Here is a 26,995-nt window from a genome sequence, read left to right on the forward strand (position 1 = left end):
TTAATTTTGCATCGCCAAAGTCAAAGCTCGGTGAAGTAAACTAATGGAAGCTAAGGACTTTTGAGTGAAACTGTGAAATTGTCACAGACGTTGAATTTACGTTTACTGTGATGTTATAGCGGGGGTCTTCCAACTTGGCCCTTTTATGACTTGTGGACTTCAACTCCCAGAATTCCTCAGCCAGCGTGCCTGGCTGAGGGATTCTGGGAGTTGAAGTCCAGAAGTCATAAAAGGGTTCACTTTGAAGACCCCTGTGTTATATATTTATACATATATTCATGGTTTCCTTTTAATGTTAAATTCGCCGACAAGCGAATTTAATAAATAAATAAAACAAATAACCATAAAGCAAATGCATCAAATTTGTAAACCGTTTCCAGATTTCAGACCATTCAAGATCCATGTGGTATATCAAGCATGGCTTACATTTATGAGGTTTTTTTTGTTTTTTTTTAAGAATGACTGTTGTAATTTTTTTTTTAAAAAAAAAATAACAATTAAAAAAATAGCTACAAAAGGGTGGTTGGGCTGGGTCAAATAGCATGTTCCTTCTTTTAACTCACAGATCCAATTTTTCTCCAGAACAGCAAGGGAGAGGCCAAAGACCCATTGTTGGGATTTGTGGACCGGCCAGCTGTAAGGAAGGAAAATTATCTGGTAAAAAAAACCTTTTTTTCCCTACTTTTTGATGGATTTCTGCATTAGTATGTTAAATGCTAACTTTGACACTTCGTTGATGAATTACAGTAGTGGCCGCAATGGTGGGAAAAGAGTACATTTGAGGTTTGATGGTTAATAACACCCCCTTTTTTTGGAGTAGTACCATGAAATTATATATCAATGGAAAGATAATTTAATCAGGAATGTAATGCAACAAAGTTTGTTCAATTATCTGTACTGTATTCTATGAAAAGTTATAGCCAAATAACCAGAGAAAGGAAGCACAACATGCTTACGTTGAGATCAGGTAGCTTTCCTTCATCTGATTGTAGCCAATGAGCATGAGTGTTTAGAGAGCCAATCAGGTGTCATCTTGTTTTGGCCATGAGCCAATTAGATCACAGTAGGATCCAGTTATTGATGTCATGTGTTGAAGCTGAGAGGAGGAGATTTGTCAGTGTGTTATGTGATCGATATCAAGTTGGTTGGGGTTTTTTGTGTTCTTTCATTTAGTGAGCTTGTAAAATGTCATAAAATTAAAGAAATGGTGCAAAGAGTTGACTGGTCGCCCGGAAAGCGATGTAAAATAGTACTATTAAGTGAACAAGGCTACAGTTATAAAGAAATTAGAAGAAAAAATTGGTGGAAACTTAACCAAAGGTGGCATTTCTACTGTACATTTTCCCCAAAAAAGGTTTCCACTATTTTGGTCACTACTGTATGTAGGAGCTCTAAATATGAACAACTTTGGGTGCCTAGCAATCTTTTCTCTAAGTCAGTGGTTCTCAACCTTTTTAATGCCGCGACCCCCAATCGGTCGTAAGTCAAGGACTACTCAACCGGTGCAGCACCGTTTGCAGAATGGGACTTTTGGCGGGCTCGGCAGGGCAGAGACAGCCTGGACAATTCCTATTGGCTTTTGAAAGCCAATTGAATTAGACTCTATTCAAGAGAGTCTATTCTATTGGCTTTCAAAAGCCAATAGAATAAAAGGGAGTAGCACAGCTAAGGAAAAGGGGGAAAAATGGTGGACTGCATTGTTTGGCAACCCCCATGAAATGGTCATTCGACCCCAAATGGGGTCCCAACCCACAGGTTGAGAACCACTGCTCTAAGTAGTTATTCTCCACTCAGTTTTTTTGTCTGTAATTGTTTGTTTGAAAAAGACCTTTTTTATTATTATTATTTCTGTTGCTTCCTGAAAACACTACTAGAAGAGGTCAGGAAGAGAGAATGAATAACAGAATAACAAAGTTGGAAGGGAACTTGGAGGTCTTCCAGTCCAGCCCATTCTCAAGCAGAAAACCTGATACCATTTCAGACAAATGGCTGTCCAGTCTCTTCTTAAAAGCCGCCAGTGTTGGAGCAGTCACAACTTCTGGAGAACAACGATTCAATGTTCTCACTGCTAGGAAATTAGTTCTAGGTTGCTTCTCTCCTTGATTAGTTTCCATCCATTTTTTTTCTTGTTCTGCCTTCAGGTGCTTTGGAGAATAGGTTGACCCCCTCTTCTTGGTGGCAACCCTTTAGATAATGGAACACTGCTAGCACGTCACCCCTGGCCCTTTTCATTCAACTAAACAGACTTAGTTCTTGCAACCGTTCTTCATAGGTTTTAGCCTCCAGTCCCCTGATAATTTTTGTTGCTCTTCTCTGCACTCTTTCTAGACAACTTGAGAGGTTGAAACCCCCCCCCCCACACACCTGCCTGAAAGAATTGTTTGCAAAGTTTTGATCACAAAGGGATAATTTTGCGTTGACGCATAGATTAAAAGTACATTTTATATGCAGAGGTTCCTTAATGGATGAGCTGGAAAAAAAAATGTCTCTGGTCTTTTTCCATATGAGCTACACTTTTGCACTGCCATTTCAGCTCTGATGGAGCAGAATTAAGTCTACCAAATAATGTATGCCATATTTCCCTCAAGCTTTTTCCGGGAAAAGTGTTCGCACAGAATGTCAGAGCTAATGAACTGCAATTTTCATCCATAAATGTAGGGAGAAGTGGCAGAAACATATGGAAAGAGGGGGATAATTTGTGCTAAAGGAAGAATGGAGTTATGTTGGTGCCATCAAAGTTGACACCAGTCAAAGCGCAGAACAACTCAAAGATGTAGTGCAAGATCGGAAGATGTGGAGACACCTGGCCCATAGAATCATCCTGTCAGTCCTGCCCCAGCTTGGTCCCTTAAGTAAGAATGACTCTTGACTCCATTTGTTGTGAAAAGTTTACTTTCCATAAAGGCCAAGTGGATTACAGTATAGCAAAGCCAGGACTGAAGTTCACATGCCAAACTTTCCTGGTTAATTTTCCCCATCCATTTCCTTCCCTCCAATTTCGAATAAATTGTTTTGGGAACTGTCCCTTCAACAGCAGGCTGGTTGGTGAGCTGTTACATTCCATTGCCAGTGTTTTGAGATGGACCTTGAGATGGTGTCTCTGGAAGGCATGATGAGTAGTTAGCCTTTCACCCTGCTAACCGGATCTCTCCCCCCTCCATAGTTCATGGCAGACTAGTGAACGTGAAGCTCAAGTGAATGATGGCAGTTCTGACACATCAAGAGTTGGACATGACTGAATGGATAACATTGTCATCACCATCACCATCATGCTGGTCTATGACCACAATAAATATTTGATTTTAGAATAGAGTAGAGTAGAGTAGAGTAGAGTAGAGTAGAGTAGAGTAGAGTAGAGTAGAGTAGAGTAGAGTAGAGTAGAGTAGAGTAGAGTAGAGTGGGATGGGATGGGATGGGATGGGATGGGATGGAATAGAATAGAATAGAATAGAATAGAATAGAATAGAATAGAATAGAATAGAATAGAATAGAATAGAATAGAATAGAATAATGGAATGGAACGGAACGGAACAGAACAGAACAGAACAGAATAGAATAATGGAACGGAACGGAACAGAACGGAACAGAACAGAATAATGGAATGGAATGGAATAGAATGGAATAGAATAGAATAGAATAGAATAGAATGGAATGGAATGGAATGGAATGGAATGGAATGGAACGGAACGGAACGGAACGGAACAGAATAATGAAATGGAATGGGATGGAATTAGAATAGAATAATAGAATAGAATAGAATAGAATAGAATAGAATAGAATAGAATAGAATAGAATAGAATAGAATAGAAGGGACCTTGGAGGTCTTCTAGTCCAGCCCCCTGCTCAAGCAGGAGAACCTTTACCATTTCAGACAAGTTTCTGTCTAGTCCAGCGGTTCTCAACCTATGGGTTGCGACCCAATTTGGGGTTGATCGACCATTTTTCAGGGGTCGCCAAAGGTGGCGATCCACCATTTTTCGCGGCGCCGTGCATGCGCGCCGCGCATGGGGGCAGCGCCGCGCATGCGCGTTGCGCGTGGGGCGGTGCCATGCACACACGTCGCGTGGGGGGGTCGCACATGCGCGTCGCGCGTGGGGGCGGTGCTGCGCATGCGCGCGGCGCCGCGCATGCACAGAACGTTTGTGTGACAGGGGTCGCCGTCACACAAACGTTGAGAAGCACTGGTCTAGTCTCTTCTTAAAAACCTCCAGTGATGGAGTGCCCACGATTTCTGAAGCCAAGCTGTTCCACTGGTTAATTGAATTTGAAGCAGTAAACATGAAGATGCTATTGACCCTTTTACAGGTATATATGCCTACTCACTCATTAAGAAGAGACTGGACAACCATTTGTTTGAAATGATATAGGACTTCCTTTTGATGAGGGGTTGAACTAGAAAACCTCCAAGGTCCCTTCCAATCCTGTTATTCTGTTATTCCGATGATTCTGTTATTATCTGCCTTCAAACATTATCTGGTTTTTTTTTTTCTCTTTCAAATTCATGTCTGGTCCTTTCCCAAGGATAATAAGTGTATCAGAAGGAAATACTCTCCTATCATGTCTATCATTTCTTTTGTTTCTGACCTTGTTGTACATAAAGTTTAAGCCCTGTACAAACACCTTACAAACCATTATCACAAAAATTAAGATTGATTTCACTTTCTTCTGAAGTCATGGTAGCGTCCGTGTGACCGGCATGGCTGTGGGGGACCCTTCAAAAGCGCTGGAAGTAGATGGAGCTCTTTCTGTTTAAAATAGCTCAGCCATTTTCCAGATTTGTCTCATGGCTTCAGAAGCTGCTGGCGGCTGTCACTGAAATATGCGCTCTGCTCAACGTCATTGGTTCCCTGATGGTTTTTTTTTTTAGTCTTTTTGGGTGAAATCCTAATTGATGACGGTTGCTGTAGAAGTAGGGAGCCGTTCGGAGTCATTAAAGGTAACGTTCAAAAGGCAAGGTAAGGCACCTGCTTTAGGAGTCCTTATGGAACAGGTGCAAGAGAAAAAAGGACTTGCCATAGGCAATGGAAACGCATAATAGAATATACAGTAGTAGCCAAAATTGTGGAAACCTTTTGGAAAAAGTGTATTTTTGAGGCTTGATGGCTAATAACACCACTTTTTGGCGGAATAGTACCATAAAATTATATATCAGTGGAAAGATAATTTAATCAAGAATGTAATGCAACGAAGTTTGTTCAATTATATGTAGTGTATCCTATGAAAAGTTATAGCCAAATAACCAGAAAAAGGAGGCACAACTTGCTTAGGTTGATATCAGGGAGCTTTCCTTCATCTGATTGTAACCAATGAGTGTGAGTGTTTAGAGAGCTAATCAGGCATCATCTAGTTTTGGCAATGAGCCAATCAGATCGCAGTAGGATTCAGTGATTGATGTCCTGTGTTGAAGCTGAGAGGAGGACATTTGTCAGTGTGTTGTGTGATCGCTGTCAAGTTGGTTGGGGTTTTTTGTGTTCTTTCATTTAGTGAGCTTGTAAAATGTAATAAAATTAAAGGAACGGTGCAAAGAGTTGACTGGTTGCCCAGAAAGCGATGTAAAATAGTATTATTAAGTGAGCAAGGCTACAATTATAAAGAAATTAGAAGAAAAATTGGTGGACACTTAACCAAAGGTGCCATTTCTACTGTACACTTTTCCCAAAAGGTTTCCACAATTTTGGCCAGTACTGTACAGGAAAAACACTTTTCAATGTCATGCAGATTGCGTTGGAAATCAACACGTTGGACTTTTCTACGTTAATGTGGGCTTGTGGACATTTCTCAGCTCATTTACCAACGTGTCTCATGCCAATACTAACTAAAACTGAGAGCTTTGCACAATTTAATTTCTCCCCCTTCAGCAAGTTTTTTAAAAAAGCCGTCATATTCTAGATTCATTGCTAATCAGTTTTCTAATCTAAGCCTCCTAATTGCTTTCCGTAACGGAAAAACGAAAAGCACCTAGGCCAATGTAAATATGCAGATTCCACACCTCTGTGTTTAATAACAGAGTTTCAGTGGAAAGAGAACTCAACTTGTTTATTTATGTCAAGATCAATCGTAATTAAAGATAAAGATAAATTCCGCTGTAGATGAAACATTTCAGTTGATTGTTCTTATATATATATAAAAAAACATAGAGGAGTACTTTCACCAACCTATACCTAATTTATGGACAATTTCAGCAATTGTTTGAGGTCTGCACAGCAAAAGTGAGTGGGTCAAGGCTTGGGAAGGCAAGTATACCATTAAACCCACCCATTCACAACACACCAAAATTAACCTTATCCACTCTCAAGAATTCTGTAGCTACAAGAGAAATCAGATGTAGCCACAGATATGAGAGGGTCAAGTTATTCTCCAAAGCACCAAAGGCAGGACAATAAGCAATGGATGGAAACTAATCAAGGAGTCAAGCAACCTAGGACTAAGGAGGAATTTTATGACTGTGAGAACAGTCGGTAGAGTGGTTTGTCTTCAGAAGCTGTTAGTACTCCATCGTTGGAGGTTTTTAAAAAGAGATCATACAGCCATTTGTCTGGAATGGTTTAGGGTTCCTGCCTGAGTGTGTGTATGTGTGTTTGTGTGTGTGTGTGTGTGTGTGTGTGTGTGTGTGTGTCAGGGATGGGGGTTGGACTACAAGACCCTCAAGGTCCCTTCCAACTCTGTTATTCTGTGGGTTCACAATTTTGAACCCTGGATATATCCATTGCCCTTAGGGCATGTCAGAACACCCATCATTTTAACTTCTGTTGAAGTTATAAATATAGTAATGAGTGCTTTCAGTCCACAGTCTACTTCTGAAAAGCAAGGCTCTTTTTAATGCATTTTTAATATTGATTTTTAGAGACTTTCTATAGTTGTTGCAACCGCTAAAGTTGTCAGAATAGGAGATATCAGCCATCACCTTGGACCCCCCAAAAAATGTTGATTATTCATGGAACTGCAGTGATTGTTTCTGGTTCACAAATACATTGTTTAAGCTGTGGACCCTGCAGCATTCAGAGGAGAGAGAAGTTTTCATGGACACGACAGTCCATTTCTTCCACAGAAGAAATGTCCAACTGGAGATGTTTGAAATGAAGAAACACCAGTTCAAAATATACCCTTATATCTCACCAGACTGCAGCCAAGACATCCATTCAATCTTAAATTTCTACCTTTCACTCTCCAAATATTTCTGTCCCAGTTAAGTTTAGATTCCACTGAATAGTTCAAAAACCTGGCCCACACAAAGTTCAAGGCTCATGACAGAGATTCAAAAGTGGAATATTTACGATACGGAAGCTAAAGTTAAACACTTGAATCTAATCTTCTAAGTGAAAAGAAGAACTCTAAGATAGAGCAGGTAAAAGCATTTAAGAAAGTGGTTGGTGAGAATCCCTTTTTTTCCTTCATACACTTGAATCCATGTTGGGGCAACTACCAATGAGGAATAAATGCCTGCAATTAAAGGATATAAATTTAAAATATTAGGATAAATGTGAACATACATTATGTCAAGATCCATCATAATATAATAGGAAGGTTGTGTGAACATTTCAACATAATTTAACTGAAGACAGGATGAGAATAGAATAGAATAGAATAGAATAGAATAGAATAGAATAGAATAGAATAGAATAGAATAGAATAGAATAGAATAGAATAGAATAGAATAGAATCCAGTTTTGGTCACCATGATGTAAAAAAGATATTGAGACTCTAGAACAGTGTTTCTCAACCTTGACAATTTTAAGGCATGTGGACTTCAACTCTCAGAATTCCACAGCCAGCATTGCTGGCTGTGGAATTCTGGGAGTTGAAGTCCACATGCCTTAAAATTGTCAAGGTTGAGAAACACTGCTCTAGAAAGAGTGCAGAGAAGAGCAACAAATATGATCAGGGGACGGGAGATTAAAACTTATAAGGAAAGGTTGATGGAATTGGGTATGTCTAGTTTAATGAAGAGAAGGACATAATATCAGTGTTCCAATATCTCAGGGGCTGCCCCAAAGAAGAGGGAGTCAAGCTATTCTCCAAAGCATGAAGGCAGGACAAGAAGCAATGGATGGAACCTCATCAAGGAGAGAAGCAACCTGACAGTTAGAACAATTAACCAATGGAACAACCTGCCTCCAGAAGCAGTGAATGCTCCAACACTGGAAATTTTTAAGAAGAAACTTGACAGCCATTTGTCTGAAATGGTATATGGTTTCCTGCCTGAGCAGGGGGTTGGACCTGATGACCTCCAAGATCCCTTCCAACTTTATTATTATTAGAATAGAATAGAATAGAATAGAATAGAATAGAATAGAATGATATTTTATTAAACTTTTTAATATATGAACAATGAAGGAAAAAGAACAAAAAAAGATGCAATAAAATAAAATAAAAATACAAGTAAAAGCACAAACAAGGAATTTACAAGGATCACATAAATGACTTTTTTTCCCCAGTGCAACAGTAATTAATTGTAAGTAATGGAGTACTATATATCATTTTAAAAACTCCAAAAATCACATTAAGCTCTTAAGAGAATATAAATGTCAGGAAATGTAGTAAGTGTAATATGAATTATAAAATGAAATTGTAAACTATAGTAAATTCAAAAGAGAGATGTAGTTCGTTTTAATGAATGTGTGAATAGGGGAAATGAATCTTGACTTTTAAAATATACTTATTTCACACAAATATCAACTTTCTTTTCCTTTCTTTCAAAAGATTATTTAGGCAATAAACATGTATCCATCCTTCATATCACAAGGGTTTGGGTTCAAAAGTAGCTATTTGAGCACACAACTCATAATATCTACATACGTACAGGATAGAGCTGGAAGGGACCTTGGAGGTCATCTAGTCCAACCCCCTGCTCACGCAGGAAACCCTATACCATTCCAGACAAGTTGCTGTCCAGTCTCTTCTTAAAAGCCTCCAGTGATGAAGCATCCACAAGGCAAGCCATTCCACTGCTTGATTGTTGTTACAACCAAGGAAATTTTTAAGAAATGTTTTCCTTAGTTCTAGGTTGCTTCTCTCCTTGATTAGTTTGTGCCTGTTGTTTCTTGTCCTGCCTTCTGGTGCTTTGGAAAATAAGGTGATCCCCTCTTCTTTATATTGGAACATTGCTATCATGTTACTCCTTAGTCCTTCTTTTCTCTAGACTAGCCATATGTAGTTCCTGCAGCAGTTCTTAGGGTTAGGGTTATGTTTTAGTCTCCAGGCCCTTAAATCATCTTAGTTGCTCTTCTCTGCACTTTTTCCAAAATATCTGAAGGCAACTTCTGTTCCACTGGTTAATTGTCCTCACTGTCAGGAACTTTCTCTTTAATTCTAGGTTGCAGAACATCCAGATTCATCCATAGTTTCATTCCATACAGCTTTAACCTTGTGAACTCTCAAGCTTCCTCCTTCCATTATATATTCAAGATCGACAGTATTTAATATTTATTTGCTATGTATATGTAGGGGTGTGGGTCTATACATATGTTGTACATAGTATGGTTAGGTGTGTGCCATGTATGTGTTTCACTTTGAGAGCGGGCAACTAAATTTCATTTTTGATGTGTGCCGTTGTGCCTACAGTAAAAAAAAATGACAATAAAGGTTATCTCATCTCATCTCATCTCATCTCTTTGGTCAGTTTCCAACCACTGTTTCTTGTCCTGCCCTCTGGTGCTTTGGAGAATAGTTTGACGCCCTCTTCTTTGTGGCAGCCCCTCAAATATTGGAATACTACTATCATGTCATCCCTGTTTCTTCTTGTCTTTAGACTAACCAAACCCAAGTCCTGCAGCCGTTCTTCATATGTTTTAGTCTCCAGGCCTTTGATCATTTTAGTTGCTCTTGACCTAAGTAGTTGGGTCCTTGGATTCATCCATTTTCTGAAACTGGATTCCAGTTTCCTTCATGTCATGTTCATAGTTCCTTGTAGTTGTTGTTAGTTGCAAAGTCATGTCTGACCCATCGTGACCCCATGGACAATGTTCCTCCAAGTCTTCCTGTCCTCTACCATCTTCTGGAGTCCATTGAAGCTCATCCCTACTGCTTCAGTGACTCCATCCAGCCACCTTGTTCTCTGTCGTCCTCTTCTTCTATTGCCTTCAATCTTTCCCAGCATCAGGCTCTTCTCCAGTGAGTCCTTCCTTCTCATTAGGTGGCCAAAGTATTTGAGTTTCAACTTCAGGATCTGGCCTTCTAAAGAGCAGTCAGGGTTGATCTCCTCTAGGACTGACTGGTTTGATCGCCTTGCAGTCCGGGGGACTTGCAGGAGTCTTCTCCAGCACCATAGTTCAAAGGCCTCGATTCTTTGGCGCTCAGCTGCTTACGATCACTTTTGATGGGAAAGTGTCTTTGAAGGCTAGTTAAGTCACTGGGGCCCTTTCCAAAATGCTTTGGGGATTGTGGAGGACCCTATTATTTTACACATTCACTTGGTTTGATATGTCAGCGTTGAATTTCTGTTTTCACTCCTTTGTAAAAATATAGGCAATCTTGCAGCTGGATAAGGTACAGACAGATATGGAGAATTTAGATTAAGTGGGTTTCAAACTTGGCAACTTAAGATTTGTGGACTTCAACTTTCAGAATCCCTCCAGCAAGACAGGAGTTGAGGTCCACACATCTTAAAGTTGCCGAGTTAGACAAAGACAGATTTAAATGGAGAAATAGATGTAGAGTCAACTTTCCCAATAAGTTAGCAACTGTTTTGCCTACTGCTTCATTTTTCATCTTTCTAATAAACTTAGCAAGACAAATGGCCATCAGTGTGTGTGGTTGATTTTAAACCTTATGTTACCTTCCTGAGGTACAATCATTTTCTATTTCCATAAGATCTCCCAATGAAACTAAACTACAAAGGAACTGGTAGCACAGTGTTTCCCAAACTTGACCATTTTAAGGCATGAGGACTTCAACTCCCAGAATTCCACAGCCAGCGATGCTGGCTGTGGAATTCTGGGAGTTGAAGTCCACATGCCTTAAAATGGTCAAGTTTGGGAAACACTGTGGTAGCAGATCAGTGAAAATGGAACTATGGGTGTTCTTCCTCTCCTTCCTTTTGATGGCTCTTTTAAACCTAGAGGAGGAAAAGGTGCAAATAAGGTCAAAGACAGGTTTTTTTTTAAAAGGCAGAAGCCATATTGATCACGTTTTGGCTAGAATCAGCTGAACGTTGCATACAAGGAGTAGAAGTGAAAATGATTTCAACGTGCAGAGAATGTGTATCATGCCAAAGCTATGTTCATTGACCGTCTTGCTGTTGAAATGCCAAATGCATCATTTGCCCAATGTGGAAATTGCAAAATTAAGGACTTCTTTGCCCACCCACCCTAATTATATTTTTTTTTTCAATATTCCACAGCCCAGAAAAGATGGTCATTTCAATCCGAATAGAGCTGGAAGGGACCTTGGAGGTCTTCTAGTCTAACCCCCTGCTCAAGTAGGAGACCCTATACCATTTCAGACAAGTGGTTGTCTAGTCTCTTCTTAAAAACCTCCAGTGATGAAGCACCTACAACTTCTGAAAGCAAGCTGTTCCACTGGTTAATTGTCTTCACTGTTAGGAAGTTTCTCCTTAATTCCAGGTTGCTTCTCTCCTTGATTACTTTCCATCCATTGTTTCTTGTCTTGCCTTCTGGTGCTTTGGAGAAGAGGTTGACCTCTCTCTTCTTTGTGGCAGTCCCTCAAATACTGGATGAGGAGGAGTCTTTGGTGCACCGTGAGCTTGGTGGTTTTCTTGAAGACGTTTCATTACTAAACTAGGTAACATCATCAGAATTAGTTAGATAATGAAACATCAGCAAGAAAACCACCAGAGAGCACCAAGGACCCCACAGTTCAACCCTGAACAGCAAAGATTTTGTTTCTTGTCCTGTCTCTGGATGCTTTGGAAAATAAGGAGATTCCCGTCTTCTTTATAGAAGCCCCACAAATACTGGAACACTGCTATCACCTCACCCCCTAGACCTTCTTTTCTCTAGATTGGCCATACCCAACTTCCTGCCACTGTTCTTCATATGTTTTGTTTTGTTTTTTGTCTCCAGACCCTTAATCATCTGAGTTGCTTTTCTTTGCACTTTCCCCAAAGTCTTTTCTCCTGTAGTTAGTGGCACTGTATCTATTTATCGGATGACTCTGGATTCTCTGCTCTGCATTTTGTGGCTCCGATTTACCAGCTGCACTCCATCCTGGTTGACTTGCTTTCTTTTTTTCTTCTTGGTGGCTAATTTCTCTGATCTATATTCGGAATGGTTCTCCCTAACGTGCACACCACATTTCTGGTTGTTTACCTCGCTGTCTCCAGAGACAGAGAAAAGCCTCCAGGCTGTTGCTCTTCGTTGTACACACTTGAACTGTTCAGGGTTTATTTGCACCTGGGAGGCAGGTAAGCTTGGATTCTGATAAAGACCAACGGAGCATATCACTCTTCTGACCCAGATTTGCAACACAATGAGAGCTGTGGGGACACTTACGTATTTATTTCTGCCTTTGCGATGGATCCTAATTTCTCAAAAATGCTAATTTAGCCCTGGGCAGTGCTAATTGGCTCTGGAGGAGAAAACTTATTGTTTGTTCTTTTAAGGGTACAAAAAAAAAAAAAAACCCAACCAAAAAACAAAACACTGTTCGTATAAAACTACCTTTTTTTTTAAATGTTCTTCCCTGATTTCCCAGCTTGCTGCAAATCAACCCGCGAGGCTAATATTTGTGGTAAGCAGCTTGTAAGGTATGATAATCAATACTTCAGCTCTGTTTTCAGGGCAGAGGCATAAAGGAAGAAAGCAGGAAGGGGGGAGGGAAGCTGCTGGTCCATGTTCAGCCCTATTGAAGAAATGGGGAAGAAGTGCAGAGGTGGGGGGGTGCTCAAGGGCAAAGCTACCCCCCTTTGAGCAGGAGACAGCCTTTCCTTTCACCATATGCAAGAAGCATAGCCTAGGCCAGGGGTAGGCAACCTTGGCTCTTTTATTCATCAGATTTGCAGACAACATCAGGCTGGCAGGAATAGCCAACACTCCAGAAGACAGGCTTAGGATACAGGAGGATCTGGATAGACTTGAACACTGGGCACTAACTAACAAAATGAAATTCAATGGTGAAAAAGGCAAGGTTCTACATTTAGGCAAGAAAAACCAAATGTACCAGTATAGTATAGGGGGTGCCTCGCTCAATAGTAGTAACTGTGAGAGGGACCTCGGAGTCCTAGTGGACAATCACCTAAATATGAGCCAGCAGTGTGCTGCAGCTGCCAAAAAGGCCAACACAGTGCTGGGCTGCATTAACAGAAGGATAGAATCAAGATCACGTGAAGTATTAATACCACTTTACAAGGCCTTGGTAAGGCCACACTTGGAATACTGCATCCAGTTTTGGTCACCACGATGTAAAAAAGATGTTGAGACTCTAGAAAGAGTGCAGAGAATAGCAACAAAGATGATTAAGGGACTGGAAGCTAAAACATATAAGGAACGGTTGCTGGAATTGGGTATGTCTAGTTTAACGAAGAGAAGGACGAGGGGGGACATGATAGCAGTGTTCCAATATCTCAGGCGCTGCCCCAAAGAAGAGGGAGTCAAGCTATTCTCCAAAGCACCTGAAGGCAGGACAAGAAGCAACGGATGGAAACTAACCAAAGAGAGAAGCAACCTAGAACTAAGGAGAAACTTCCTGACAGTTAGAACAATTAACCAGTGGAACAACCTGCCTCCAGAAGCGGTGAATGCTCCAACCCTGGACGTTTTTAAGAAGAAACTGGACAGCCATTTGTCCAAAATGGTATAGGGTTTCCTGCCTGAGCTAGGTTGGACTAGATGACCTCTAAGGTCCCTTCCATCATCATCATCGTCGTCGTTGTTGTTGTTGTCATCATTATCATCATTATCATCATCTGCCTCAGAGACCTTTCAGTCTCTGATCAGAGAATATAACCTGAAAAAAACAATGAAGATTAGCTAAGAGACTCCAAAGATTTATCTTTCCTCAGCAGATCCAATAACCAAAGAGTGGCTTATTCTACAGAAGTAAGAATGGTTCACACAAATTAAGTAAGCTGAATTTCACCCAGAAGGTCCCTGTTAAATTGGGATTGTTTTGCTGGATGACTGTCATGTAATAATAAGAGTTTACTTTGTGCCGATAATAACACAGGAAAGGATTTTTCTGCCACTGTGCATTAAATGTGAGCTTGTCAAAAGAGGCATTTATTGCTGTTTTCAACAAAAATATAGATTGTGTAACTAGATTTTCTACTCTTTGGAAACAGGAGGGTTGGTGCAAAAAAAAAAAAATGTGAAGATTGATTTGCACAACACACCATTAGGAAGAATGTCCTATGTGTTCGCTCCGAACCTATCCTATTTCCAGGCACTCTGCTTATTTCTTCTCAAAATAATGGCAAGAACAATTAATGAAGTACTTCTCTTCAAAGGTTATCATATTCACACAATGAATGGAATACATATCATTGTAAGTAGTAGCCTCTTTAGAGAAGTCATGAACAATATTCTCTAAATCAGGGGTTCTCAACCTTGGCAACTTTAAGACTTGTGGACTTCAACTCCCAGAATTCCTCAGCCAGCAAAGCTTAGCTGGCTGAGGAATTCTGGGAGTTGAAGTCCACAAGTCTTAAAGTTGCCAAGGTTGAGAACCCCTGCTCTAAATGATCATTATAACAATCTCATTTTAGAAACTGGGCCAGCCCATTCCAGGAACTGTGGGCAGGTTTTGACTTCAAAGGCAAGACTTTAGATTACATCATAAGAATGAATTAAAACCTGATGGAACTAAGTCACAGCAGGTGGCTACACCAAGATGATCTCCCGAAAAGCTGTATCATGCTTAGCAGACCACCAGAAAATCCAGGAGATGTAGGTTAGGAAAATTAATCCTCATTATAATAATCATCATTATCCCAGAGAACAATGATCCACACTAGGGATCTCCGACCTTTATGGGCTTCAACTCCCAGAATTCCTCAGCCAATTTATAGACTTCAATTCCTCTGAGAGCTGAAGTCTACAAGTCTACAAATTGTAAAGCTAGCAAGGTTGGAGACTCCTGATCTATACTGTTCTTTGGAAACTACATTGACATATGCTCAAGTTACTACACTCTTGAGTTTGATCCAAGGAATGTATGATCCCATGGCTTTCTGCCTGCAATTTAAGAAAGATGTCTTTCTAATCTAGGCCTTGCTTCTTAGAGACTATCATTTACAGAATCCACAGAATAGGGCCTTCTCAATCTAGAAGAACATCTTCTTGAGTTTCCAAAAATCTATCATCTTTCAGTGTGCCTTCAGGACTTGATACATTCTCTTGTTTGTCCCTGTAAGATAAAATCTACTGTATATGTCAGTTGATTGCCAGTACTGCCTGGGACATTTTAGATATGATTTTAATTCAACAGCTGTATTAAATATAAGCTGTATGCCATCCAGAATCTACTATGAGTAGAACAGCCTATAAGATTAGTATGTAAGTAAATAATAATAATAATAATAATAATAATAATAATAATAATAATAATGACTCGCTAGGTAGACAAAATGCCAAATCCAGTCTGAACATCTGGCTGACTGTGCGATGATCCGTAATAATAATAATAATAATAATAATAATAATGTTGGAAGGGACCTTGGAAGTCATCTAGTCCAACGTCCTGCTCAGGCAGGAAACCCTATACTATTTCAGACAAATGGCTATCCAGTCTCTTCTTAAAAACTTCCAGTGTTGGCGCATTCACCGCTTCTGGAGGCAGGCTGTTCCACTGATTAATTGTTCCAACTGTCAGGAAGTTTTTCCTTAGTTCTAGGTTGCTTCTCTCCTTGGTCAGTTCCCATCTGTTGCTTCTTGTCCTGCCTTCAAGCGCCTTGCAGAATAGCTTGATTCCCTCTTCTTTGTGGCAGCCCCTGAGATATTGGAACACTGCTAACCCGAAGTTCTTCTCTTCATTAAACTAGACATACCCAATTCCAGCAACCGTTCCTTATATGTTTTAGCTTCCAGTCCCCTAATCATCTTTGTTGCTCTTCTCTGCACTCTTTCTAGAGTCTCAGCATCTTTTTTACATCGTGGTGACCAAAACTGGATGCAGTATTCCAAGTGTGGCCTTACCAAGGCATTGTAAAGTGGTATTAACATTTCACGTGATCTTGATTCTATCCCTCTGTTAATGCAGTCCAGGACTGTGTTGGCTTTTTTGGCAGCTGCAGCACACGGCTGGCTCTTATTTAGATGGTTGTCCACTAGGACTCCGAGATCCCTCTCACAGTTGCTACTATTGAGCGAGGTACCACTTGTACTATACTCAGGGATTTTTTTTTTCTTTCTGACTCTAGTTCTCTAATACCCCTCTTCTATTAATGTAGAAGAATAGAGATGGAACAGACCTTGGAGGTCTTCTAGTCCAACCCTCCTCAAACAGAAGACTCTACTATACTCAGTGATACAATGATACTACACTGTGTGCTTTGATAGTAGCTCCAATAAACCAAGCATTTAGTTTTTATATAAATATTTTATTAATTTTCTTACAATCACGAGCACTTAATAAACAACATGTTGTCTGGGTCCATTGGTAATTCAGTGGTACTTATTAATTTTCTCAATCTAGTTCCAATACTACACCATCCAGTGCTTCCTTGGTCCTCTCTTTTTCCTGTGGTATGCATTTTTCCACACTGGGCAAATACAATTCTTGTTACTGTTAATACATATACAATTAAATATAGAAATCTTCATCACATTTTTCTGGTATACATAATATCAATAGTGTCAGTTTATAATATCTTTTCTAGCCAGAACACATCTCAATTGCATTTGCACTTAAAATCCATTTGCTCAATCAATATCCTCTTTTTCCTGCTTTTTTAAAATTTTGATTTCCCATCAATGTTCAAAATAACTCTATCGCTTATATTTTTCTCATACTAAATTATATTTGGGTAACCAAAAGCTTCCTTTATTCAAACCCTTTTAGAATGTTCATATTTCCCATCTCATAACAAAGTATAATATTCTAGTTACAAATCCTATCCTTCTAATTATAATAATACTTTTATTTCTAACAGTTATCTATTTTCTGAACCACATTCAAACATCTAATAGTATAATATCCCATCTAATAGGTCAGAACCTCTATTTTCTTCAGTCTTACTCTAGCTTTCTTCCTTTGCCAAATAACTTTCCAAGTCAGTACATTTAAATCATCAAGTAGTTCTTCCTCTGTTTTTGTATATAGTATTTGGGATGAGGAAGAGAATTTGATTTTTGAAAGACCACTCAACCCATTTATGTTCATTAGACAGCCTCCATCTTTCTTCTTCAGTTTTTCTTTTCATTTCTTATTTGTTAAGATTCAGCATTTCTCCTAACAACTTGATCATCCATTAAATCAGCTCTTCTTTCTTATCCTCAAATATGTTTTGAGATCTTGAGTAAGATATAAAGTAAGATATCTTTTTCATTTCCAGTGTTATCACTGCATCTTCTAAATTTCTCTTTGTCTGTATCTGTCTGTTAATTCCTTCCTTTAGGTCCTCCATCTTTGGATCCATATTTTCTCATTTTTCTTCTGTTTTCTGGTTTACTAGTTCCTTCTTTGTAGTCGTTGTCTGGATTTGTACATTTAGGTTGGAAAATTGTTCTTTTATCTCATTTGCGCTATTTTTAGTCTCATAATGAAATAAAACAATTGTCTCTTGGATTGATTTCATCATAAAAAGAATTTCTTTCTGAGATTCATTAACATTTTCTTGTTGGAATATCAAGCTTGGGGTTCAGAGACAAGTGTTAAAGATGTTTTTTTTACCATTTGTGGCTAAGTATGGAACACCCATTTTGTTTTTGTATGTAATCTTTATAGTCCAATAGGATCTTTACTGCAGATAAGCAGCCAAGAAGGTTTTTTTTCCCCTTGTCCCAGCTGCAGTCTGCAAAAGTGAAAGTTTCCAGGATCAATAAAGAGTCTTATGTAAGTCTGGGCTTCAAACCAAGTTTCCTTTAAGTGTGATTTGCCACTAGATGTTGTTGACACCATCTTCCAGCTTTCCAAATCCAAGCCTATTATACAGACTTTCAAATATCTTTTCTAAAAAAAGTCTCAACAATACTTTTAGTCCCCAAATTTCAAAGCTATATGTCTGTATTAATTCCAAATTGATCTTTTAGTTTTCTCTATTTTCCCCCAAAGCAATTAATTTGCCACTTTTCTTTTCCTGAGGAAGTGGGACAAAAACTTCTCCTCCCTCTCTCATTGGGGAAGATTCTTTGCTTTGGGCATTCTTTTTTCCAGGAGAGTAGTATTAAGGACATAAAAAGAGGATAAAATGTCACCCAGTTCCATCCACATTGCTCAAAAATTGCTAGTTAGTGCTTATCTTCGATTGTCAGCAGCTTCTAACTGACCACACGAATGTAGCCAATCTTACCCCGGCTGGTTTGGAGGGCTTCTGCAGATCCAGCAGAAGGGCTGCCACCATTCTGCAATCAATGAGGGTCCCTTCCTTCTTCATCACCTCTCCAGGGCAACTTTTGTCCCGTTTTAGAACCCTCAGCGGGGTGAAATCGAATGTGGAAGACGGACCCCCATCTTCCTGCGTCCATCACACCACAATGCCTAACCGGAAGTACTACCAAGCATAGATTGACATGACACCACAACTGAGTGACACAACCACTGTTGTGCTTTGATATTAGCTCCAATAAACCAAGGATTTAATGGAGTGATACAACCACCATTGTGCCTTGATGGTAGTTTCAATAAACCAAGCATTTATTTAAGTCATACAACCACTGAGTGATACAACCACTGTTGTGCTTTGATATTAGCTCCAATAAACCAAGCATTTAATGGAGTGATACAACCACCATTGTGCCTTGATGGTAGTTTCAATAAACCAAACATTTATTGAAGTCATACAACCACTGAGTGAAACAACCACTGTTGTGCTTTGATGGTAGTTCCAATAAACCAAGTGTTTATTGAAGCGATACAACCACTGAGTGATACAGCCGCTGTTGTGCTTTGATAGTAGCTCCAATAAACCAAGCCCCTCAACCTATTGGTTTCTGACACCTTCCTGAAAAGTTTTGATTATAATTTCTGTTCGCACCCAGGAAACCCTGTAAATTGAATGAACAGACTGGGACCAGATCAAGGCGGCTGATTAAATGACTTTAAAAGCCTTGTTGTTTCTCCTTTGTTTTGCAGAACAAGAGGAATGCATTAACTGCACCGATGAATGCCGAGTGCTTGGCCATTCTGACAGATGTTGGATGCCCCAGTTCCCTGCCTCTAACCAAGCAGACAACGCCGACTACCGAACAAATCTCTTTGTGCCCACGGTGGAAGCTAATGTCGAGACTGAGACTTACGAAACTGTGAACCCTACGGGGAAAAAGACCTTTTGTACATTTGGGAAGGACAAGCGAGAGCACACCATTCTCATTGCCAATGTGAAACCTTATCTCAAAGCCAAACGTGCCCTGAGCCCTCTCCTCCAGGAGGTCCCCTCAGCATCAAGCAGCCCAACCAAGACCTGCATCGAGCCTTCGACGAAAGGACCCCTGGATGGTTGTGAAGTCAAAATGGGGGCCTTGGCTGAACCCAACAGTCAGTACCTGTCACCTAGCAAACAGTCCAGAGACGCTGCCTACATGGCGTCTGATCAGATGGCCAGGGTCTTTGCCGAGGTGCATTCCCGGGTCAGCCGAGACTCCGCTGATATGGACTCTGTCTTGGAACAGATAGACCGTTCGAACAGGGAACTAGGGAGAGAGTCCGTAGACGCGGAGGAAGTGGTGCGGGAGATCGACAAGCTTTTGCAGGACTGTCGGGCAAACGACCCCATGGCTGTGAGAAAATGAAGCAAAACAGAAACAAAAAACAAAAAAGACAGTCTGGCATTGATTTGCTTCTTCTGCTGAATTATATATTTAAAAAAAGAAAAAAAAGAAAAAAATAAATCTCCCCTGGTTCTAAAAATTTATACAGGGATGAACAAAAGACCAATGCTGCTTTAAGGCTTTTAGTGAACATCTGAAGTGCCCTCCAGTTTGTTTGTTTCACTGCTCTTTCTTTTCTTTTTTTTTTCAGATAACACTGGTTTCATTTTTTTTTTACCAAACTTCCATTAGAACAATATGGTGTATGTTTTTTTAAAAAGAAAAAAAGAAAAAAAAGAAAAAGGGAGGAAGGAAGGAAGGAAGGAAGGAAGGAAGGAAGGAAGGAAGAAAGAAAGAAAGAAAGAAAGAAAGAAAGAAAGAAAGAAAGAAAGAAAGAAAGAAAGAAAGAAAGAAAGATTGGGACCACTTTGACAATCGAAGAGAAAGGAGTAAGATAAATGGAATCAGATTTTTTAGGACCGATAGTTAATGTTGACTTCACTGTTTACCTGTAGACCCCATAAAAATCAGGGTGGGATAGTTGTGTGATAAGTTTACAACAGTCATTCAAGATTTCTAGGGGAAATCCCACATCAGAAATCCGATAAACATACAAACAAATGTTCTTGTAGTCAGACAGCCAAGTACACAAAGCATTAACATTCATTTCTGATAAGCATTTCTGTATAAAGGCATCTGCCACATCCTTAAAAGAGAAAGAAAGAAATGAAAAGGATAAAAAAAAAATATGGAAACCCCTCCAAATGCATTCCATAACTTCATTCAGCGAAATTATCCTGATCAGTAGTAACACGGCTCATATCATATTAAAGTTAAATGTAAAATGATCGAGTCAATGTTTGTCCTGCACATGCATAAATGAATTAATGTGATAAGGAAAGAAATGGAAGGAGTGTCTAGCAAGAATTGAGGTAACTATGCTTTATACCTGAGGCACAATATGAGAAGGCCGCTTTAAATGCCGTTACACGGGCAATAAGAGCGGAGACAAATTAATGTGATTAACACCTGTTGTAATTCATTTATGGACAGCAACTAGCTCGAGTGCCGAGATTCCAGACCTTCACCCAAATCATTTAAATGTGCAAATGTAAGAAGATTCAATGTGTTTACATCAAATGACATATTTTTTTCTTGATTTATTGCAGATTCAGTGCATTTGAGCCAAATTGTTGAGTGTATAAGAGCTATATTGTGTATTTTATTAAATTAATATATAGTTGTGTTGCAAAAAAAATAATAATAATAATATTTGGGCTTATAATGTAAATGGCAAGTGTTGCCTCCGTAGCTGTCAAACTCTATGAGTTTTGTTCTCTCCTCTTTTTTTTTTCCCGCCCCTTTTCCATACAGAGTGTGGGAAGCAGAGCCTCCAGAGCAAAATCTCCTGTTAAATGTATGGTCTCCCAAATTTTACAGTACATCATCTGTTCAAAATGTGTCTTGAGTGAGTTGATGGAGCTAACTGAACGGCAGACGAAATCCATCCATCCGTCATGGTTGTGTGCAAGTCCTTGTAGAAGCTTCTGTCGCAACCCATGTTTAATAACAACAACAACAAAAAAAAAATTACACTTGAACTGACACCTGGAAAGTCCTTGTTCTTTTATCAGGCGTATTCATTCGTTCACATCGGCGCCCATCAGCCTACTTGGATCACATCCTCATGTATGAACTCTCAAATTACCCTAATATTTTGACACGCTTCGCTTAATGATCATATTTTCACTTAGGCATAATAGGCAAAATGTCTAGGGCCAGTGAAAATATATTAGGCTCAATCAAAAAATCTGAAAAGTAGCAGAAAAACCAAACTCCTATATCCTGAAAGTAAATATATTTAAGTTACCATTACTACTTTATTATGCTATTCTCTGTGACTTCTTGAGGCCTATAGATCTAGGGAATATTTTTATATCCCTAAGGAGATATTAGTCCAAAAATAAATGTGCTTAGGGCCCACAATGGTCTTAATGCATTCGTGGTTCTTTTAGCATTGTGGGCTACAAAATGTGTTGGTGTCTCATAGTACAAGCTTTGATCTGGTTTCATGGACAACACAGTGGTGTTCCTCCCGTCACCCTCCATTAGTACAGTTTTTAGTCGTTGTACTTTTGCTCACTTTCTCTTGCACACACTTTCCTATATGTTGTTCTTCATTGGATTCTTATAAAAGCATATAAGTAACATTTTCTTTGAATGACATTTGTATAAGCACAATAATAGAATGCTTAGGCTGTAGATGGATGGATGGATGGATGGATGGATGGATGGATGGATGGACGGATGGGTGTGAGGCAGGCAGAAAGATAATGTTCTTATTTTTATGTTGTAATCAAATTGTACAATACATAGAAAAAAAGAAAAAAAATATTCATTATTAAATACATGGTATAATTTCTTCCATTTCCTTAAATGGAATGAGAATTTTATTGCTGGCTGGTGTCAGGTGCAAGAAATTGGACACCAGGGTTGTTCAAATGAGTACTATTCTCTAAACATAAATCTGAGCTACTAACTATTAAAGCAAATTGGTGGATAAATAAGAGTCAACAAACTTCAAGGAGGTCTGGACTTATATCTCTTGCGGGTGCAAAAAATGACTGATGACGAGCTTGACCCCTCCCTCAGTTTCAGCTGGTCATCTCCTATGGCTGGCAGATTTCAAACTATATCAAGCCATTGATTGTCTTTTTTTTTTTTTTAGTTTTTGCCACGACTAAAATACTAACTTAAAAAAAAAGAAAGAAAAGAAAAAGACAAGAATTTATTTTGCTATTTTACATCAACGCATCCTTGATTTTTGGTTCCTGGTCCAAAAGTTGTGACATGACTCTCTGGGTTACACTTTGTGAAATGGGCTGATCTAAACATAATAGTATTGGCAGACTTGATGGAGATGGTATAAACAACACTGTGGAAAAAGGGTATAATGGTGTCCCACTGAGAGCAGCTAAGCCAGGGGTAGGCAACCTTGGCTCTTTTATGACTCGTGGACTTCAACTCTTAGAATTCCTGAGCCAGCCATGCTGAGGGGAAAGGGAGAGGTTTCCATGCTGAGCCAGGCTGGCACAGGAATTCTGGGAGTTGAAGTCCACAAGTCATAAAAGAGCCAAGGTGGCCTACCCCTGGTCTAGGAGGCTCACCGCTTAGAACAGGACTTAGGCCAGAGATAGGCAACATTGGCTCTTTTATGACTCGTGGACTTCAACTCCCAGAATTCCTGAGCCAGCCATGCTGAGGGAAAAGGGAGAGGTTTCCATGCTGAGCCAGGCTGGCTCAGGAATTCTGGGAGTTGAAGTCCACGAGTCATAAAAGAGCCAAGGTGGCCTACTCCTGAGCTAAGCATTTAGAATTTCCCATATCTACATCATATATATTTTGGAAATAGACCAAAGATTCTTTAAGAAGAAGAAAAAAAATTATCCCTCTTGAGTTAAGTCTTAAGAGCCCTTCAACTTGCAGGTGGGTGAAAACTGAAGTTGATATTAAACTGGGAAAATCCGGCTGATCAAATCCAGATAGAAAAAGTGACAATGAACTTTCCTTCCCATCCGCCACTGTTCCTTCCATGGATTTCATACTGAATCCATTGGGGGAAAATTAATAATAATGATGATGATGATGATGATGATGATGATGATGATGGAAGGGAACTTGGAGGTCATCGAGTCCAGCCCCCTGCTCAGGCAGGAAACCCTATACCATTTCTGACAAATGTTGCCCAGTCTCTTCTCAAAAACTTCCAGTGTTGAAGCATTCACCACTTCTGGAGGCAGGTTGTTCCACTGGTTAATTGTTCTCACTGTCAGGAAGTTTCTCCTTAGTTCTAGGTTGCTTCTCTCCTTGATGAGTTTCCATCCGTTGCTTCTTGTCCTGCCTTCAGGTGCTTTGGAGAATAGCTTGACTCCCTCTTCTTTGGGGCAGCCCCTGAGATACTGGAACGCTGCTATCATGTCCCCCCTCGTTCTTCTCTTCATTAAACTAGACATACCCAATTCCAGCAACCGTTCCTTATATGTTTTAGCCTCTAGTCCCCTAATCATCTTTGTTGCTCTTCTCTGCACTCTTTCTAGAGTCTCAGCATCTTTTTTACATCATGGTGACCAAAACTGGATGCCGTATTCCAAGTGTGGCATTACCAAGGCATTGAAGAGTGGTATTAACACTAAAATTGTTGGGAGTACAGCTTCGGAATTTCACCTGCATCAAACTTTTGTATTGTATCACATTTTCTTTTTTTTTTTAATTGAGAATTTTTAAAAGTTTTTACAAATAACAAAAAAAGAACAATAAAAAACAAAACAAAACAAAACAACCCTCACCCAACCCCTCCCAAACCACCCCCTCCATCCCCCCCCCCCGAGCTTCCCAGAGCTGAATATAGGCTTAATTAAAATTTTAAGAAACGTAAACAAATTTTAACAACTTATAAAATAGTTAATAATAAAATAAAATATCACATTTTCTGATATTCTCTATCCTAGCAATGATGAAAGTGGATGAAACCATTAAGTCTCATTAATTTCTCTAGGAGCTTTATCATACTTTGGTGCAGAGAGAGAGAGAGAGGGAAGGAGGGACGGAGAGAGGGAGGGAAAGAGGGAGAAGGATCATCACAACAATGGATGGTCTGCAGATGAAAATCTGCAATCTATTTGTGTGCACAGTGTGCCTTGTGATTCTTCAAATTATCATCAGAAAATCTGTAGCTCGCCTTGTCCTTGTTCTTTTAAGCCCTTTCTTACCGATTTGGTCCAAATGGTGTTAGGTGTGTCCTAAGCAACTATTTTGCCCCCAAATGCCAAGATAATAGACCAGGGGACCCGCAAACTCTCGTCCGTGGACCAGTACCAGCCCGCAGCATGCCAGCAACCAGTCAGCAGAAACAAGCAAAGCCCCATCCATGGGATGCAGGCAGCACACAAAACCACCTACTCTCCAGTCCACAGAAAAACCTGTCTCCATGGAACCGGTCCTTGGTGCCCAAAAGGTTGGAGACCTCTGCAATAGATGAATCATCAAGTCAATATGTTCCTGTAAGTTCATACAGTGGTTTGATGCAGTGATTAAGGCAGGGGTATCAAACTGCTGGCCCACGGGCTAGACGTATCATCCAGAAGCCGGGCCCATCCCATTGCCGGCAATGTCAAAACCGTCCTGATATGTTGCATGACATCCCGTGGCATCGCGAGTTTGACATGTCTGGATTAAGGCATCTGCCTAGAAACTGGGAGATTGTGAATTCTAGTTCCATCTTATGCACAAAGCCATCTCGATGGTCTTAGGCCAGTCCCTTTCTCTGAGCCCTAGGAAGGAGGCAATGACAAACCACTTCTGACAATTGGAAAACTGCAGGGATTTGTCCGAGCAGTCTCTGAGAATCAGACATGACTGAATGGAAGGGGGACAAAAAAAAAAAAAAAATCATGGCACCTAATGGTTTTGAATATCAAGTGTATAATTTTTCCACTGGCGGTCTAATTATTCCTCTGAAACAGCATTGGGAGAGATTAAGTGATGGCAGCAAGCACATTTTCTAAGTGGTTTGCACTAAGTAACTAACATTACAGCTACAAAGACTGTATATTCATTTAACGTAGGATTCCAGGAGAAGCCTTTGTTAACGTGAAAAAGGAATTCCTCTCAAGATATTCTGCAAGGTTGGTTGGATAGCTTAGCTGTTTAATGTTTCTACTTAGTGGTGATGATTTATTTACCAGACTTAGATCCTTCAACACCCATGATTCATAGCTGTTAAGTTCAGATCATAGGGTGCCATTATTTTTTAGGGATTGACTCAATCCACAAGTGTTTTGGCATCATTTTGTCTGAAATGGTATAGGGTTTCCAGCCTAAGCAGGGGGTTGAACTAGATGACCTCCAAGGTCCCTTCTCTTCTCTTCTCTTCTCTTCTCTTCTCTTCTCTCCTCTCCTCTCCTCTCCTCTCCTCTTATCTCCTCTTGTTTCTACTTTACTCTACTCTATTCTACTCTACTCTACTTTTATTCTATTCTATTCTATTCTATTCTATTCTATTCTATTCTGTTCTGTTCTGTTCTGTTCTGTTCTATTCTATTCTATTCTATTCTATTCTATTCTATTCTATTCTATTCTATTCTATTTACTCCACTTTACTCTACTCTACTCTTATTCTATTCTATTCTATTCTATTCTATTCTATTCTATTCTATTCTATTCTATTCTATTCTATTCTATTCTATTTACTCCACTTTACTCTACTCTACTCTTATTCTATTCTATTCTATTCTATTCTATTCTATTCTATTCTATTCTATTCTATTCTATTCTATTCTATTCTATTCCATATTTTCGATTCTATTCTATTCCATATTTTCTATTCTATTCTATTCTATTCTATTCTATTCTATTCTATTCTATTCCATATTTTCGATTCTATTCTATTCTATTCTATTCTACTCTATTCTTTTCTATTCTATTCTATTCTATTCTATTTACTCCACTTTACTCTACTCTACTCTTATTCTATTCTATTCTATTCTATTCTATTCCATATTTTCGATTCTATTCTATTCCATATTTTCGATTCTATTCTATTCTATTCTATTCTATTTTATTCCATATTTTCGATTCTATTCTATTCTATTCTATTCTATTCTATTCTATTCTATTCTATTCTATTCTATTCTATTTACTCCACTTTACTCTACTCTACTCTTATTCTATTCTATTCTATTCTATTCTATTCTATTCTATTTACTCCACTTTACTCTACTCTACTCTTATTCTATTCTATTCTATTCTATTCTATTCTATTCCATATTTTCTATTCTATTCTATTCTATTCTATTCTATTCTATTCTATTCTATTCTATTCTATTCTATTCTATTCTATTCTATTTTATTCCATATTTTCTTTTCTATTCTATTCTATTCTATTCTATTCTATTCTATTCTATTCTATTCTATTCTATTCTATTCTATTCTATTCTATTCCATATTTTCTATTCTATTCTATTCTATTCTATTCTATTCTATTCTATTCTATTCTATTCTATTCTATTCTATTCTATTCCATATTTTCTATTCTATTCTATTCTATTCTATTCTATTCTATTCTAGCAGTGGGTTCA

General features: G+C 39.1%; 1 protein-coding gene across 1 annotated transcript; it reads left to right on the forward strand.

The window, feature by feature from the left end:
- Window positions 1-217: 217 nt before the first annotated feature.
- On the forward strand, window positions 218-22,296 carry LOC120320266 (protocadherin-17-like). The gene is made up of 2 exons (XM_039369843.1): window positions 218-657; window positions 19,186-22,296. The coding sequence occupies exons 1-2, from the start codon at window positions 543-545 to the stop codon at window positions 19,839-19,841; spliced, it is 771 nt and encodes a 256-aa protein (XP_039225777.1). The 5' UTR covers window positions 218-542; the 3' UTR covers window positions 19,842-22,296.
- Window positions 22,297-26,995: the final 4,699 nt, after the last annotated feature.

This window comes from Crotalus tigris, unplaced genomic scaffold, assembly GCF_016545835.1.
Source record: "Crotalus tigris isolate CLP2741 ecotype Arizona unplaced genomic scaffold, ASM1654583v1 scf7180000021281.262045, whole genome shotgun sequence".
In the NCBI taxonomy this organism is placed as follows: domain Eukaryota; kingdom Metazoa; phylum Chordata; class Lepidosauria; order Squamata; family Viperidae; genus Crotalus; species Crotalus tigris.